General features: G+C 48.6%; 1 protein-coding gene across 14 annotated transcripts in view; it reads right to left on the reverse strand.

Moving 5' to 3' along the window:
* Window positions 1-1,418: 1,418 nt before the first annotated feature.
* Window positions 1,419-16,678, reverse strand: part of ARHGEF9 (Cdc42 guanine nucleotide exchange factor 9) — a 194,598-nt gene continuing 179,338 nt past the window's right edge. For 6 of the 14 annotated variants that reach the window (XM_079318953.1, XM_079318959.1, XM_079318958.1 and 3 more), the window contains 2 exons: window positions 9,159-9,318; window positions 5,591-6,849 (listed from right to left, as the gene is read on the reverse strand). In XM_079318953.1, coding sequence (XP_079175079.1) covers window positions 6,843-6,849; window positions 9,159-9,318 — 167 coding nt within the window. In that variant the 3' untranslated portion in view covers window positions 5,591-6,842. Of the gene's footprint in view, window positions 1,859-5,590; window positions 6,850-9,066; window positions 9,319-9,785; window positions 10,434-16,678 lie in introns of those variants that run through there. The other 8 variants (XM_079318947.1, XM_079318957.1, XM_079318951.1 and 5 more) reach the window with 3 other exon arrangements.

A 16,678-nucleotide genomic window follows, 5' to 3' on the forward strand; every position in this document is an offset into this window, starting at 1 on the left:
GCAATTCCTGCCCTGCTAATTTTAGCTGTGCCTTGCAGGGTGAGTGTGGGAGCAGCCCCAGGCTCAGGGTTTAATTGTGGAAGAACCCAGCAGAGCTCACATGATGGAGCCTTTCTTTAATTCTTTGATTCTTTATTATTTAATTCTTTATTCTTTCATTCTTCATTATTTAACTATTTCATTCTTTCATTCTTTCATTCTGCCTTGCTCATCTGAGCTCTGCTGCACTCCAGGCTTTCCATTTATCACACTTTGCTTCCTAAAAACGTTTTCCTCCTCAGCAGAACCTCACCCCTCCTGTGGTTTCAGCACAAAGCCTGGGAAAAGGGAATTTCTCCTTCTGCTTTCTCTTTGCCATGGTCCTCCTGCATCTTTGTTGGGTGTGGATTTTGTTTTCCTTGAATAAATTTATTTTTAGCTCAGTAAAGTGCACTGGAGATCCCTGGGGAAGTAGCCTTGTTCTTCCTGCAGCATTTGGGGCAGGGTGGGATTTTCAGTGGCAAAGCTGCACTGAAACACTCGTCGTGTTTGGACTGGAGCTTTATTTCCTGGGAAAAGCTGAAATCCTGGGAATCCCCCCTCAGCCTGGAGCCTCCTGTCCAAGCACAGCTGGACACATCTGGCTCTGCTGGCTCTCCATGCTCACTCCAGCTGCAGGATCCCTCCACAAGGTTTGGGTAGAATCCCTCCAATCCATGGTTATTCATCAAAACCATCTGTTTTCCCTGGCACCCAGGAGCCCACTACAACTCTTCTGTTGGTTTTCAGAGCCTGTTTCAGACTCAAGTGAGCAGCCCCAGGTGTGAATTCAAGTAAGCAGCTCCAGATGTGGTTTGGGGCAGGGAGGAATAATCCTGGCACTGGAGGCAGTGCCCCTTTTTCTTGGAGTTCCTCCTGGGAATGGCAGAGGGATTTTAACTGGGGTGAGGGGTGGAATTCAAACACTCAAACTGGGCTTTCTGCAGCAGTTTGTGTTTGCTGCAGGAGAGAGGCCTTTACTCCCCTTTATCACCACAGAAAAGCCAGAAGAATTTCAGAGCCAGGGCAACCCCCAGGGCTGAGCAGGTTTTCTCTCATGGCTGTCAGCTCTGGAATTTTGGGCACTGGTCATTCCCTAAGTGTCAGCCAGCCCCATTAACCTGCTGCCACCCCAGTGGGTTTGTGTGGGGAGTGGGATGAGCCCTGGGGGGAACTTTGGTGGAGCATCCTCTAGGAATGGGCTCTGATTTCTTCTCCACCCCACAGGACAGAGCAGAGCTCAGCCCCTGCCTGGAAATCATCAGCATGTCCCAGCTGCAGGAGTGATGGGAGAATCCAAGCACCCATTTCCCTTTTCCAGGGAAGTGTTGTCACCCCCCCTGGGACCCCCACACCACCAGGGATCTCCTTTGGAGGCTGAAACCACTCAGCTGTAAGCAGGCAGCAAAATCAAACGGTTTAATGGTGCATCCAGACAGGAGAAACACATCCAGCCCCCCTGGCAGCACTGGGAACACACCAGGGGGACACATCAGGACCATCTTCCATCCTCCTGCCCCAAGCAGGCTGGGAATTCCACAGGGATCCAGGGATACAAACCTGGAGTGCCACAGCCCCTGCAGCATCACTGCCACCTGCCAGGCGCCTCCAGGATCCAGCAGGAGCAGCACAGGGGGCTGTGGGGACCCTGCTCTGTCCTTGGGGACAGGAGCAGCCCCTGCAGGGTCAGAGCCCCCAGGCTCCCAGCACAGCTATGGGTATTTATTGAATGTGCTGCTGTTCTCCTTTCCTGGTCCAAAGATTCGGGATTTCCTCTGAATTGCGTGGAACCACCGCAGCAGCAGGGCTGGCCAGGGGCTCCTCTCGTGCTGCCCTGGATCTGTGGGGGAGTGAAACTTTGAGCAGAGCAGAGGGCTGGTCACACATGCCCTGCAAAAGCAGCCTGAGGGGTTTAAGGCAGGTGGGGACAGGGACAAACCCTCCCTGTTCCCTGTGCACACAGCCCCACCTGGTCACGGACCAGCTGAGGGTGTTGGGGACTGTCCCAGGTGTTTGTGTCACCTGAGTGTCCCCCAGGACTGCCAGAGCCCTCTGCAGCTGGCCATGGGCACCAACAGGTCAAAAAACAAACAAAAAATCACAAATAAACTAAAATCAATCACAAAATCCAAACAACGTGGTTCAGGACAGATAAGGCAGCAAGTGACAGAGATGTTGACAATTGCACTATCAGTGCAATTTCCTTGTCTTGTCCTTTGCTGATTTAGGGCTGTGTAAAACCAGCCTCTGTAAAAAGCACCCACTTTCCTGTCACCTGAGCTTTATGCTGTCAGGCTGCTCTTTTTAGGCACAGAAAAAGCCCAATTTGGCTGCTGAGGGGTTAAACCAAGGCACTTTTCTTTATCCAGCTTCTTGAGGACAGGAATTGTGTGATGGAAAAAAGTCTGGAAAACAATTCCACTCCAAGATGAGCTACCACTCCTCCAACTCACACCTCCCTGCACAGGATGAGTGATGGAGGAAAAGCTACAGAATGTGCAGGTGAGGCAGGATCAGAGTGGGGTTAAACCAGCCTGGGCAGTGCAGCTCAGCTGAGCTCAGCCCAAACTGCTCCTCTGGGGGCACAGCAGTGATAAAGGACTTGGGGACACAGCAGCAGTGACTCCACTCCTGTCAATCACTTCTTTGCTCAAACCTGCTGCTCCCCTCACATTTCTGCAGGGGTCAGGGATCAACCCAGCCTCTGTAAAACCAGACTTAAACACTGCTGAGTTTAGGATGAGGCACCTCTTAAGTCCTAAACCATTTCCACCCAGGGCAAACCATGCTCTGGGCAAGGGGCAGCTGCTTTTGGATTTCCTGTGACCCTGCAGAGGTTTGAATGCACATTCACACTCTCTGAGGATTTACTGAATAAAAGCTGTGCAGCTTTTGTAAAGGTGAGCTAAGAAGAGAAGCAAATACACCAATAGATTCTGTAATTGCTTCTCCAGATGAAAAGCAGAAAATGAAACTTCTCTTCTGAAGTTAACTCCACTGCCTTCCAGGGCTGGCCATGAAGGCAGCCCTGAGTGCCTTCAGCTGATTCTCAGAGGTTTTTGTAAGTGAATTTAGTGGCAGGATTTGTTGTGTAAAAAACAAATCCTGGCAAAAAAATGTGTCTCTGTTCCCATCCAGCTGTGAAACAGAAATAAAGGAGAGACTCTTGGTGTGTTATGGTCTGTGTGCAGAGCTGTGTGTGAGAACAAGATCTGCTTGTGTCCAGAGTTTTGTGTGTCCCCAACTCTGTGTCCAGCGCCCTGTGTGTCCCCAGCTTTGTCCAGTCTTGTTTGTGTCCCCAGCTCTGTGTCCAGTCTTAGGTGTGTCCTGAGTTCTTTGTCCAGTCCCCTGCTTGTCCCCTGCTTTGTGTCCAGCCCTGTTTGTGTCCCCTGCTCTCTGTCCAGTCCTGTTTGTCCCCAGCTCTGTCCAGCCCTGTTTGTGTCCCCAGCTCTGTGTCCACCCCTCCTCTCCCCCCAAAATGTCACTCACAGCCAGCAGTGTCACATCTGCCAGGATGCCCCAGACCAGGCACTGCTTGCAGCACTGATGGTTTCTTTTATGAGACATAAAGAAATGTTCTTTATCTTCCTGTTCTTTATGTTAAGCTGCTCTCCTGGATGGAAAATAAATCCTGCCAGTGCTCCCTGTCTCATTGCTGTTTTGTTGGTACCAGGAGAAGAGGAAAGTACCCCATGTCCCTCAGACAACACAAAGGCCACCCTGGGTTTAGACAGGGAGGGAAATTTGGACAGGAATAACTTTTGAGCCATTTCCAGCCTGGGGAAAAGGCTGAGCACAGAGATCTGTCAAACCTCCAAGAGGTGACAAACTCCTGTGGCTGTGACAGGAGAAGGTGGAAATCTTCACCAGGATGAATTTTGCCTGGAGAGAGCTGGAAGAAAAAAGGATGTGAACATTAAAAGCATTTCAGAAATCCCTTCTATCTCTTTCCTGTAGCAAAGGTGGGAGGTGCAGACAAATAAAGACAGTTTTACAATTTGTACCTGCAGTTTTGGGGATTATATTTGTAGTTTAACAGCTCCTGTCCTTCCTTAGCAGCTGAACCCGTGTGGACAGAGCTTGGAAACACTCTGAAAATGTCAATTATTCCCATTTCATCTCCCCAGCACATGCAACTTCAGCTGTTCCTTATAAACCAGCACAGGTGGTGCATTACCTGCTTTGGGATGCTGCTTCTTAGCTCCAGAGCAACAAGAAAATGGATTTTTTTGGTGTGGATTGGGATGTGTAATCCCTGCACCATCACCCAGATTGAAAATCTCATTCTTTCAGGAGCAAAAGCTGGTCTGTAGCACCACAGACCCAGACTGGGATAACCCAGAGATGGCTTTTCCACAAAGCCCTTCACAAACACTCCTGCCAATGTCACAAACACATCCCTCACCCCAGACCACAGCCCACCCTGCCCATGGATGTTCTGCGCCCCAGCTGAGGCACAGACACACCCTGGAGCACACCCCAACCCTCCCCACAAGAGAAAGGGGCTTTGAAATGGGTTTCTTAGGTTTTGGTTTTTGTTTCATGCAAGCCAAGTTGGGAGCAGCTGAATGCTGGCTGGCTGGAACAGCTGAAACCAAACAAATCACAGGGGAGACACAAGCTGGCCACCAGCATTCCATGGAGGGCTCTTCCCACTGCTGGAGAAGCAAGCTGGGCTGGGGGCAGGCTGCAGGGCAGGGAGGGGGCTCCTCTCAAGCTGAAGGAGCCCCAGTGGTGCTGCTGGGTGCTCGGGCTCCTGCTTTGGTGCCTCGCCCATCCCCAGCGGATCCTGTGCTCTGGCTCTCCCCAGGCTGGGGAGTGCAAAATGCTGGCAAACAAATAACTCTGATGGCAAATAAATAACTCTGCTGGCCAGGAAACAGCTCTGCTGGCCAGGAAATAGCTCTGCTGGGCTGCACAGCCAGCCTGTGGCAGGAGAGCAGCTCTCCAAGGAGAGGTTCCAGACTGAGCTGCATTTTGGGCGAGCTGAAGCTGCTCCCTCCTCCCGAGGGACTCCTGAGGGACACAGCATCCCTTGGAGAGGTGACCCAGCACAGCCCCAGCGTGCTCTCCACTGCAAGCAATGCAAGCAAGAGGCAAAAGCTGGGCTGGGGGCGCTGCTGAAGCAGGAGGCGAATGTGAAGCTGAGATGTTGGAGCTCCTGAAGCTGCTCGGGGTGCAGAGCACTTTGTGCAGCTTTGCCTCTCTCCTCTGTCTCATCCTCTCAGAGTTCTTGGGGTCTGTGGGATTTTACTCCTTGGGGTTTGTGGGTTTTTACTACCCTGGCTGGTTCTCTCAGCTGTGGGACAGAACCCTGACCACTCCTCACCCCACCAGGGCACAGAGGAGAGATCTGCAAAGGAGAGATCTGGCTGGGATTATTTCCAGCACCATCATTAATCATTCCAGCACCAGCTGTGATCATTCCCAGCACCCTGGGACAAGCACAATCCAGGACAATCCTGGTTTTTTTTGTGGCACTGTGTTGGTGGCCACTGCAGCCCCAGCCCGTGCTTAGCCTTGGGAGAAGGGTGACCCCGCTCTGAGGAAAATGATTTAAAATGCCTTCAGATGCCTTTTCACTTCTTTTTATTTAATTCCATAAATATTTTCATAAGGCTCAGTGTCTTTACAACACTTTTTTTTAAACACTTTTTTTTTGTTTGTTTTATACACACAACTTTGACACTTGTTTGACAGGGTCAAACAGTCCAATATAAACAAAATAATAAAACTGGCAAGTGCGGATCAGCTGGGTTACCAAAATCCTTTTTCTTTTTTTTTTCTTTTTTTTTTTTTTTTTTTTGCTCTTACTGTTAAAACCCCAAAAGCACTAAAATATCAGTATTTGGCTTCAAACTAGAATTTTAAAAACCTTTTTTTTTTTTTTTTTTAAATTCTCTGCTACAAGTCCCTGTCATCATAGTGCCTTTAAGCTCCTACAGACTCTTCTTTTCTTCTTAAGGAAAAATAAGCTTGGTGATGCCATGCAGAACTTACAATAGCTACTAAGTATACATGTTCCCTGAAATGTAGCTGCAATGAAAAGATGACAGAGCATAAAGAGAACAAAACCAGAAACCCAAAGCACCACAGTGTACTATCAATAACATTGCAATGGACGGCTGGTGCCCATCCAGAAACTGAAACAAATTTCAAATATATTTCTCTATGTAGTATTTTCTATTTACAACTGTTAGATGCACCTAGGTTGGTTCTTGTTTGACTTTTTGGAGAGGGTGGGGAGGCGAAAGTCTTGAATTTAGATCCTCTGTTCTAGTGTCTAGGTTAAGGGTAATGCATGTTTACCTAGGGAAGAGGGTTTCTTTTTATTTTTTTTATATATATATATATATAGATTCAGCCAGAGAAATACCGTAAACATGTAAGTTTGTTACAACTCTCTTTTCCTCTTTTTTTTTTTTTTTTTTTTTTTTTTTTTTTTTTTTGTTCTGCATATGGAATGGGAAGTGGGTTCTTCCTGAAAAAGTCTGTCCCAGATGCTCAGTCAAGTCACCCCCATGTGCGCTGTCCCTGCTCAAGGGGCTCAACCCAGTGCTGGTTCTTCTTTGTGCCAGAGCTCCATCTCCTGCAGCACCTTGGCAATTTAGGGAGGGCAAGAGCTTTCTTGAGGGCCCCCCTGGAGCCAAGCCCCTCCTCGTCCCTGCAGGCTTCCCACTTAACAAAGAAGCTGCGAGTCCAACAAGTGGCCTTGTCAGATCTTGATTTATGATGCAAATAATGGTGTGGCGGTGGTGTTTCTTTTTTCCTAGTGCTGAATATTTAGGAAGCATCTTCTCATAAAAATTATGGATGTCTCATTCTCACTCTCTGAGGCACAAAACAGTAAATGAACAGGCTTAACTAATGTGCTTGTTACTTGGTTGGTTTTTCTTTTTTTTTTTTTTTTTTTTTTTCTCTAAGCAATTAAAAAGGCAAAAGGAGTAAGTGAAATTTTCATCATGTTGACAACATTTTGGAATCTCTCTCTCTTTCTCTCTCTCTCTCTCTGCCTCTCTCCAGCCATTCAGAAAGAGTAAAACATTTCAGTTAACTGACAAGAACCCATCTCATGCACTGCTTTAAATACCCATTCTGTTAAAGGAACAAAACAATATTTGCTATGTACCCCATATTAAAATCTAGCCATAAAAATGCAAAGATACAAAAGAGCATAAAAATAATATCTGATATAAAACTGGGTTGCTTCCTATTTGGGATTTCTGGGTGTTTGCCTGCTGCCTGTCACAGAGGGGCCACTCCTCATCTCCAAAACACTAATCTGGCTTTGCTGGTTATTGAGAGTATCTAGATTATTCAAAAGTATAAGAGGGATTTTTTTCTTTTTGGATTTAAATAAAAATAATGCCGCCCTTGTGATATGCCCTGAAATAAAACAGGCTCCATGGAAACAATGAAATCACACTCTCTGCTCTTCCCATTCACTTGGATTTCTTAGGGGCAAAAAAACCCCAATAATAATAAAAAAAGGTATCTCCACACTCTTTGTCCTGGGGTGCTTATGTGGTGGATCAGATTTCACAGAAAATGACAAATACCATGATCAATCACTTCATCCCACTTTTTCAAAGGAGCTTGCAGAATAGCTCTGCAAAGATTTCAAGTTCATCTTCTAAATCTGGTTAAACAGTCTCATTTGCCCTAGGAAAAAAAAAAATCCTCCTCCTGACAATGGTGTGTTTTACAAGCTTAACCATAAGCTCCTACACTTGCAAACAAATGCACTTAAGGCTGAAATTATAGGAAGGGTCTTTAAAAATAGAGCTGTGACTCTCCAGAGGGAGAAAAAGAGAGAGAAAGAGACCTGGAGCCACAGAGGGGCTGGATTGGACCAGCAGAGGCTGGGACTGGGCACAGAACCATGGGCACAATGGCCAGAGACACCCAGAGCTCGTGGCAGGAGGGAGCTCAGGGTTCAGCTCAGGGCTGGGGTTGGGATCCTGGCACTAAAACAGGGCAGAGCTCGGGGGACCCGGCCTGGGGAGGGCACTGAGAGCAGCCAGGGGCCTCATTTTGGGGTCACTGCTCCTGCAAATGGCAATTAGGGCTCTGTTAGGGGGCTGCTGTGCAGGCTGAGCCTGGCCAAAGGATGGGACCTTAGTTCCTGAAGACAGAAAACTTGGCTTGTCGGAGCCTCGGAGCCAATTTTCCTCTCTGCAACGGAGGCATGAAGCCGTCGGGTTTTTAAGCTTTTATCTTTGCATGGGAAACAAAGATAGGAGTGGGCTTTTCAAGTGTCTCAGCTTGAAAAGAAAATAAATCAAAGATAAGCCCACAGAAACAAAGCAAAAAGAAGAAAAGCCCCTGATTCTCTTTTCTCCGTCTTACTCCGAGTGTGAACAAATCACACTGAGCTGAGAAAAAGACAAGTGCTTAAAAAAAAATGCAAAAAAATGAGGAAAACCCATCTCTCACTTCCTAAAGAGCTGCTTGCCCTTCTGCTGGGTTTCACCTGCCCACGAGAGAACAGTTAAAGCCAGAGAAATACTGAGCAGCAGAGCGGGAGCACGGGGAGCACATCCAGACAGGCACGAGTCAGACCAGGGGATGCAGGACAGGGAGGGAAGGACAGGGAGGGAGGGAGAGGCAGCAGAAACCTCCCAGCACTCCAAAAAAACAAACAAAACACACACCCCCCCATAAATAAAATCAAAGAAAATATACACCAATGTAGTCCATGAGGAAGTTCCGTGAGTCACACAAGCGAGAAAGCGTTCTGGGATGCCAATGACGACTCGATGGAAATGAAGGAAAACAGGAGAAAAAAAACCAACAACAAAAAATGTCCAACCAATGGAGTAATAAAATAAAATAAAACAAGTCACATGGTTAGAAATCATTGGTGCTTCCTAGTATCTAGTAGCAGATTACTTCCCAAAAACAACAAAAAAAAAGTTTTTGGTCCTTCTATATATATACATATATGTATATATATTATTATTTTTAAAATGTGTGTATACATATATATATGTATATATATTTAGTTGCAACAGTGCTTCTCCGAAAAAAGGTCCATCTATAAATATAATTTTATTTATTTTTATTTTTTAAATTTTAGTTTTTTTTTTTAAGTTAAAATTCTCCATCTCTCTAGGTATTATTTTTTGAATGGTGTTAACCTGCTGAAGTTTTGCCAGAATGGTGCCTGGCTGCGTCTGGGTTCGGTGAACTCGAAGACCTGGGACTGGGATATGCCATCTGTCACCATGTATTGTCCCTGATTTAATGGATCCTGGGGTGGTGGGTAGGCTGGAGGAACCGACTTGGAGTAGCTCACACCTGCATCGATGATTGGGGGGAAAAAGAAACAGATCAGTCAAAGAGCAACCGGGTCCATCGTCGTTCTTCGTCATGCTACTGCTCCTCATCCTCCTCCTCCTCCTCCTCACTCCAGAACTGGCTCCCACACACCAGGACATGCCAGGGCTGGCCAGCCTGCCTGACCTCTCAGCTCCCTGTGCCAAAGCTCCCAGCCTGGCACACAATCCATCAATTTGTGGGGCACGTGCTGCCCGCCCTCATGGAAAAGTCCTGTGCGAGCCAGGAGAGCCCAGCGAGGCCAGCTCGTCCCAGCTCTGACTGAACAGCTCCTGATCCAGCTCCTGCTGCCCCTCCCAGCTCCCAGCTCTCCCTGGAGAACAGCCTTGCCCCACCATGCCCCTCTGAGCAGCCCCAGCACGGCCCCGGCGCCGCTTCCCGCACGGAACGGAGCCCAGCTGCTCTGGGACAAGCCCTACTCATTCTTTAGGACTTTTCCATAGGGTTTGCTCTCAATTCACCAGTCTGGTTTCAGCCCCAAAAAAGGCTGCACACAAGGCAGAAAAAGCAGATTCTGCTCAATCCAAACTGGTGGCAATGGATGGACTGGCAAGGCTATGCTTTTAGGGTTGAGATGTTCAGTTCCCACTGGGGTGAGCACAGCTGCTGTGCAGGAAAACGGGGAGAGGGGATGCTGCCCTCACAGCTTCTTGACATCCTGCTGTCAAGGATGATGTGGAAAGGGTGGCTCTGGGTGACTGAAGTGGAACAGAAGGGATGCGTGTCACCGCCAAAGTGCAGCCTACAGGGCACAGTGACACGGTCTGGATGTCCTTCCCCACAAGGACAACCCCTCCTTCAGCCTCGGGGCAGCTGGAAACCGTGACTGCAGGAAGGAGAGAGGAGCAGGGCTGTGGAGCAGCTTGCTGTAAGCTCTGGCCATCTCTGGATCATGCAGAACTGCTCTTCCTTCTGCTGGAGCCTCCCCGGGGCTTTAACCACAGCAGCGAGGCCACTGTCCCCGAGCAGCTCATCTGGACAGCGGGATGGCATCCCCCACCTACCTCACAGGAGGGTTGTGAAGCTAAATTAATTAATGTTTGTAAAACACTTTGAGATCCTCGGCTGGGAAGGTGCTGGAGAAGGCAAAATACGGTGATTAGCACCCAGGTACCAGAGCAAGGTGTGCACAGCAACGCGGCTCCTACCACACACAGACACACCAGCGCTGGCCGGGCACAGGGGGCACACGAGGGGCACTGACACACAGGGACAGCCTCACGAGGGCACCCACAGAGCTCACCACGCTGCTGGGCCACCTGCTGGGCAGGCAGCACCTCTCTGGGGCAGCAGCTCAGGTGTGTCTTTAGGGGACAGGGTTGGTTTGCTTCTTGGGATTTACCAAGGGTGATAATCCTCCGGTGGTTCAGAACAAATGGAGATGTCTGGAGCATGTCTAACTGCTTTCTCCTTTCTGATCTTCTCCTTCTTTACTGTATTTTGTGCAGCTCTCTGTCCACTGGAGAGAATAACCAAGGTGGCTCCTCACAGTGGGCAAAAACTGCTCTGCGATTCACACTCGTTAATCTTTAACTAATTATCACAAATAGTGTTTCAGACTCGCTTGGAGATGTGCTGTACCTGCATGCTGGAATATTTACTCATCAATAACTTCTCTACTCTGTCTTCCCAAGCTCCTGCAGAGCTGAGGGCAGCCCCAGAGCTGTGCTGGGTCACACCTGGGCAGGGGAAGCTGCAGGAAACCTGGCACAGCTTCTGCACCACCCTCCTTGGTACAGAACTCCAAGGAACAGTTTGAATTTCAGTCACTGTGTGACTGAAACCCACCAGGGCAGGGCACTGAGCTCCTCTCTGCCCACTCTTCCCATCCCTTCTGCTCTGAGCTGCCCATCTCCAGGCTGGCCAGTGTGTGCCCAGTGAGTCCAACTGCAGAGGACAAACTCCAGCCCTGAGTCCATCTAACCTCCTCCTGGAGCCACTAGCCCATGGCCAATTTTCCCAGCAGAGACTGGATTTTAGGGAGGGGATTTTACGATCTGTCACAGGTCCCTTACATGGCTAAAGCTGGGAAATAAATATGCTTTGGCTCTCAGACTGACCAGGAATTACCTCAAAGGCAAACAGTCCTCGTGCCACCAAAACTCCTCACGCTCTGCAACAGAAGAGCTGTGAATCTAAAGCTGCTGCTGAGGGGGGACACAGAAATTGTTTTTGGATTTGGAAGTCCTTAAAGCCACCCTGCTTTAGTGACCTGGCCCCAAGGCTTTGTGGATGGGCTCTTTACTGCCTCGAAACCAATGTGAGGAGGGTGAACTAATGTATTTTAATGATGATACAAAATGCTAGGAAACCTCCTGGATCAGCAAAATGCTGTGCACTTGGAAAGCTGAAGAAGCAGAGAAAGGACAGTCTGGCTGATGTCCACTGACAGTGATGGAGTTACTGCAAGGAATGGAATCCACAGTCTGTCTTCTCCAAAAGGGAAATGGGCTGACTCCCCTGGCCAGATCACTGCCAAACCCCATCCAGTTCTTTCCCAAAACTCCTGAAAAATGTCTGTCCTTGCTTGAAACACACCCATGCACAGCCTGCCCCTTCCCTCAGCAGCTCTTCCCACAGCTGTGTGTGGCCCTGTGGATCTGGGCTACTGGCATCAACATCTGGGCTACTGGCATCAACATCTGGGCTGGATGAATGCCAAAACTCCTGGCTGGTTCTACTTGCATGAGCTGCTGAAGGTTTCACATCTCTCTTATTTACCCAACAACCTGAAGGATCAAACCTGTGGATCTCAAGGACATGCACCATGGTGAGTGGGACATGCAGATAAATCCACTGTGCTCTGTGAATTCCAGAATGCATTTCCTTGTGGAACTGTGCGACAGCACTTTGGTGCCCCAAGAATGACTTCTCAATTTTCTTTTTTTTTTTTTTTTTGACATACCCACATTCTGGAAAACAGAAACTGGGAGGGGAACATTCACCTAATCTGAATATCTTCCTAAGAAAGAGCAATTCTGGGTAAAGTCTGGCAGGCAGGTATTTTTCTGCTCTGCTCTGAAGTGGTTTGCTCTCTCATGAGAACTTGGTGCAAAATTCTCTGATGAGGGTTATTTTTTTTTTAATATGCAAAGCCATAACTCCACTGCGTTTCACCAGGAAGAAAGGAGCAAAATTCTTTTCCAAGGCAATTCTGGGCAGCGTGGAGAGCAGAATTCAAAGCACAAAGGGAAGAATCGATGGAGAAGTAACAATTTCCAGGCACAGCAGCCAAGCCCACCCCACGGGCAGAGCTGGAGCTCCTTCTGCTGGATTGTGCCTCATTCTGCAGCTGCACGGAGGGATTGCTGACAGGGAGGGGCTGGGGAGAGCTGAAACTCCCAGATTCATCATTTGGCTAGACAGAACTGGTGAGAGATGCTGCGCTGTCACTTGAAATCATGTCTTTTTATAGCACCAAGGCAACGTCACTTGGAGCCTTTTGGATTTCTCAGCTCAGAAAGAAACAATTAAAAAGATTTAAAACTGCCTCGTTTTTCCCTTCTAGGTTGGGGGCTTTTTTTTTTTTTTTTTTTTTTTTTGAAGTGTGTCTTGTCTTTGAGGGTCCAACATGATTTCAGCAGCACGTGAAGCATGCTGGTAACCCACAGGCAATGCACAGGGACACACCACACAGGCACAGAGAACACTCTCATCTCCTCCACACAACACAGAAACTTGCCTTACAGGCTCTTTACTCCATCCTCCACACCTGGGAGATTTTCTCTTATCCTTCAAACAGCAGCTGTTTCCCAAGTTTTGTCCCCACTCTGCTGTGGGACAGTGACATTGCCACCCCTGCTGGCAGTTCTGCCCTGCCCAAGGAACCCCCCAGCTCCCTCAGAGCTCAACAGCAGCTCAGCCAACTTGCATCTTTTAGGAAATTCTCAAAAACCCCACAAACTCAATTCCTCCTGAATGCTGCAACCCCCACACACAGGGAAGGCAGGGATGTACCTCCAGAGCACTAATTGCAGTGTGGTTAATTATTCCTGTCACAGCAACGAGTTTGAGTGAAAGAAAAGAGCAGAATTGGCTGGGTGGGTGCAGCCTTTGCCCTCTTCAGCACATCTCACCAGAGGATCTCAAAGCACTGCCCCATCACTCGCTGGGGCTGGCAGAGGATGATGTGTGTGAGCTGGAGGTGAGGATGGAGCTGTGAACAGGAACCTTCTGCCTGTCCTCACCAGCTGGATTTCCTCCCTTTCCACCTCCCTGCTGAATCACCCAACTCACACTTGCCCAGCTCCAGAGGAGTTTCAGTGGTGCCACAGCCAGGATTTCACTCCAGACTCTGAGGAGAACAAGCCTTAGCTCCCTTTTCTAACCACCCTTGTCTGTTCTGCTGGCTGCAGCTTGAGAAATGCAGGAGGAAGCACTCATGTCCTGATGTTCCCCAGACAACCACAAAATCTACCTACACACACTGAGCTAACCCCAGCCTCTGGAGTCTATTTATCAAGCCTGTTACTGCAGCCTGATGTCATTAGAGCAGACACTAAGATAATGATTCCTCCTGTGATAAGAAAAGCTAATCGAGGCAAGATGGAATAAATGATACTGGAGCTTTATCCATCAGAGCTGGGTGAAAAAGAATTCCTGCCATCCTGTGTTTGTACATTCTCCCTCTCCTCCAGCAGCCTGCAGGCTGATCTCAGCTCACTCTGTGCTTTCCCTGACAGGATTCAGGGATCAGCTCAGCCCTGGAATGCTCCTGCAGCTCCTGGGGACCAACTCCTTCCTAAAGCCCCTCACCAAACTCAAGGTGCAGGAATATCTGGGCTCACAAACTTGTTTCACTAAGAATCTCAACTTGTCATTGATGTCATCCCACAAGGGACATTAACACCTCACCAAAGAACTGCCCTGGAGGATTTGCTCAGCAAATGTCACCTGTGCCATGCTCAGAGACCCCCAGACAAGGATTTATTCCTGATTTGCCTTAGTTAGATCTGACTGGCTCCTGGAGGACTCCAGCTGGATTCCTGATGGCATCAGTGGGATGCTGCTCATGGACTCACAGCAGGGAGTGTTGGTGGGGTCAGGATTTTACAAGAAATGGGGTAAACTCTGAGATTGCCCTCAATCTGTGAGGAAATACCACCAACAACACGATCAGCTCCCTTCCTCCACCTCCTGAGCTGCGAGAAAAGGGGAGTGAACCTGATTATCCTAAAATGCAAATGCCCCTCTTTGTTTTCAAGCAGTTGGGCTGTGGCTGCTCAGCTCTCATCCCCCGAGGCTGAGCCTACACGTGTGAATCCAGGGGGAAACAGGCAGGGCCACGTCAATCCTGTCAGCAAGATAAATCCCAATGAAATGGGATTAAAGAGAGGAGAGGGAGCCTGCTCAGCCCTGCCCTAGGAGAGCCTCCAGTGAAAAGTGAGGAAGTCAGAAGCTGTTTGGTGTCTGGGTCAGGGTTTTGATGACATAGTTGGCTGTGAGCTCAAGTGATCAGAAAGGAATAAATTACCACGAAAATCCAGTGATTCAGAGGGTGTTTGGTGACAGGCCAAGGCAGTTCATGCTGGCTGATGATTTAACCCCTGCTGGGTTTGCATGGGCAGGTTTAGTGGCAGTATCTTGCCTACCTCATCCCAAAAGCTTGTCAGGGCTGAAAGCATCTCCTGGGGGAAGTGTGCCCAGGGCAGGGAGAGGAGCTGGATGTACTGTGGGGCTCAAGAGCCCTCCTGGGGTGGGAAACACCCCCAGCTCACACTAAAGTCACTTCTTTTACTATCAACAGATATCTTCTTTTCTAAAAGTAGGAAATGGTGCTTTAAGAATGGAGTCTCCTTCCTCTAATCCCCTGACACCACTGGCTGGCAGCTGCCAGGAATATCCCTTCTGTGGACAGGCTGTCCTATATGGGGCCAGATGTGGCCAGAGCTGGGACCAGAGAGGGAACTGAGTGTTCTGCAGGCTGCAAACATCAACCCTTGGAGGGAGGATCACAAGGGGCCAGGGAACAGAGTGCCCCTCATGGAGCTTCCTCTTTCAAATGCTCAGAAATGGAAAAAATTACCTTGGGTTAACCCTGGTTTACATTAAGGATGGATCGGAGATCCACAAAGGTTTTCTAGGCAAAAAAGGTTTTCTTTGTCCCTTGGTGGGACCCAGGCTCTGCCCAGAACCTGCAGCCTGCAAAGGGCTTGGGTTGCCTTTGTAAGAGAAAACAATTAAATTTCTCCCATTAGTGCACTATTTCTAGGAGACACCAGACTGAATTCTGTTCCCACACTGCCACTGAAGGGCAGCAACCAAGAGGCAAAACCTTGAACCAATGCAAGAGGCAACCAGCAGCAAGCAGCCCTGTTCCGTGTCAGTGAGGTGCAGAGCCAGCACTACCCATTCACTGGATGTCTAATGGACTTAAAAGGCCAAAAATTGGTTTAATGCTGTCTTAAGGCACCTGGTCTAATATGGTTATGTTTTTCCAATCCAATAAGGAGTGCAAATCCTGGGATACTGCCCATCATCAATGGTCTGGCAGGGAGCCTGGCCCTGCTCACATTGCTGGGCAGAGCTGAGAGGCAGGAGGAGGCTCAGCACCCTCAGCTGGGCATCAAACTCCTCCCAAAACACTCAGGGTGTTCTCACTTCATCACCTGGATAAAGGTCCTGCTCATTTAAAATCTGAGTTTTGAGTTTCTTCTGCTGCTCTCCCCCTCTCCTGCTGCAGCCAGCAGAGGTTTAAATGCCTCCTTCTCAAACACATGCCAGCCATCTCCAGAGCAATACTTCTGGGAGGTGTGGTACAACAGTGCATGAAATAAGCAGCAGTTTATACTATTTGAAAAATGTTTTTCTGCTTCACCTCTAACAAAGTTGATTGCATTTTCCATTTCACCTCCTTCACGGCTTTTCTCTCTTCCTTAAGTGTTCTGTGACAGGGGAATTACCATGGTTTCCCATTTAAGAGGTGCAGGGAACAAGTGAGATAATCTAGGAACAAGTCTGTAGTAGGCATCCTGTGACACAGGAGCTGTGCTGGAGGCACCTCGAGCTGCTGAGCCTGCTGCAGCCACTGAGACCAGCCTGCATTTAAATAAATAAATACTCCTATTGGATACAGTGACCTGTTCCTCCCTCTCAATGGTTTCCCTGCTTTCCAGGTATAAATGATGCTCCAAAGGCAGCTCTGAGCCCTTCCCAACACTCCTGTGGGAGGCAGAGGCAGCAGCAGCCCCTGGCATGGGCACACCTGCAGCCCCAAGTGCTGCCAAGATCTTGCCAAAATGAAATGTTGTCAATATCTGTCAAATGAACAGGGCAAGATTTTAAAAATCAGTCACCAAAAGCTCGCAGGAGTTTCCTCCCA

The sequence above is a fragment of the Erithacus rubecula genome, assembly GCF_903797595.1.
Source record: "Erithacus rubecula genome assembly, chromosome: 15".
Classification (NCBI taxonomy): domain Eukaryota; kingdom Metazoa; phylum Chordata; class Aves; order Passeriformes; family Muscicapidae; genus Erithacus; species Erithacus rubecula.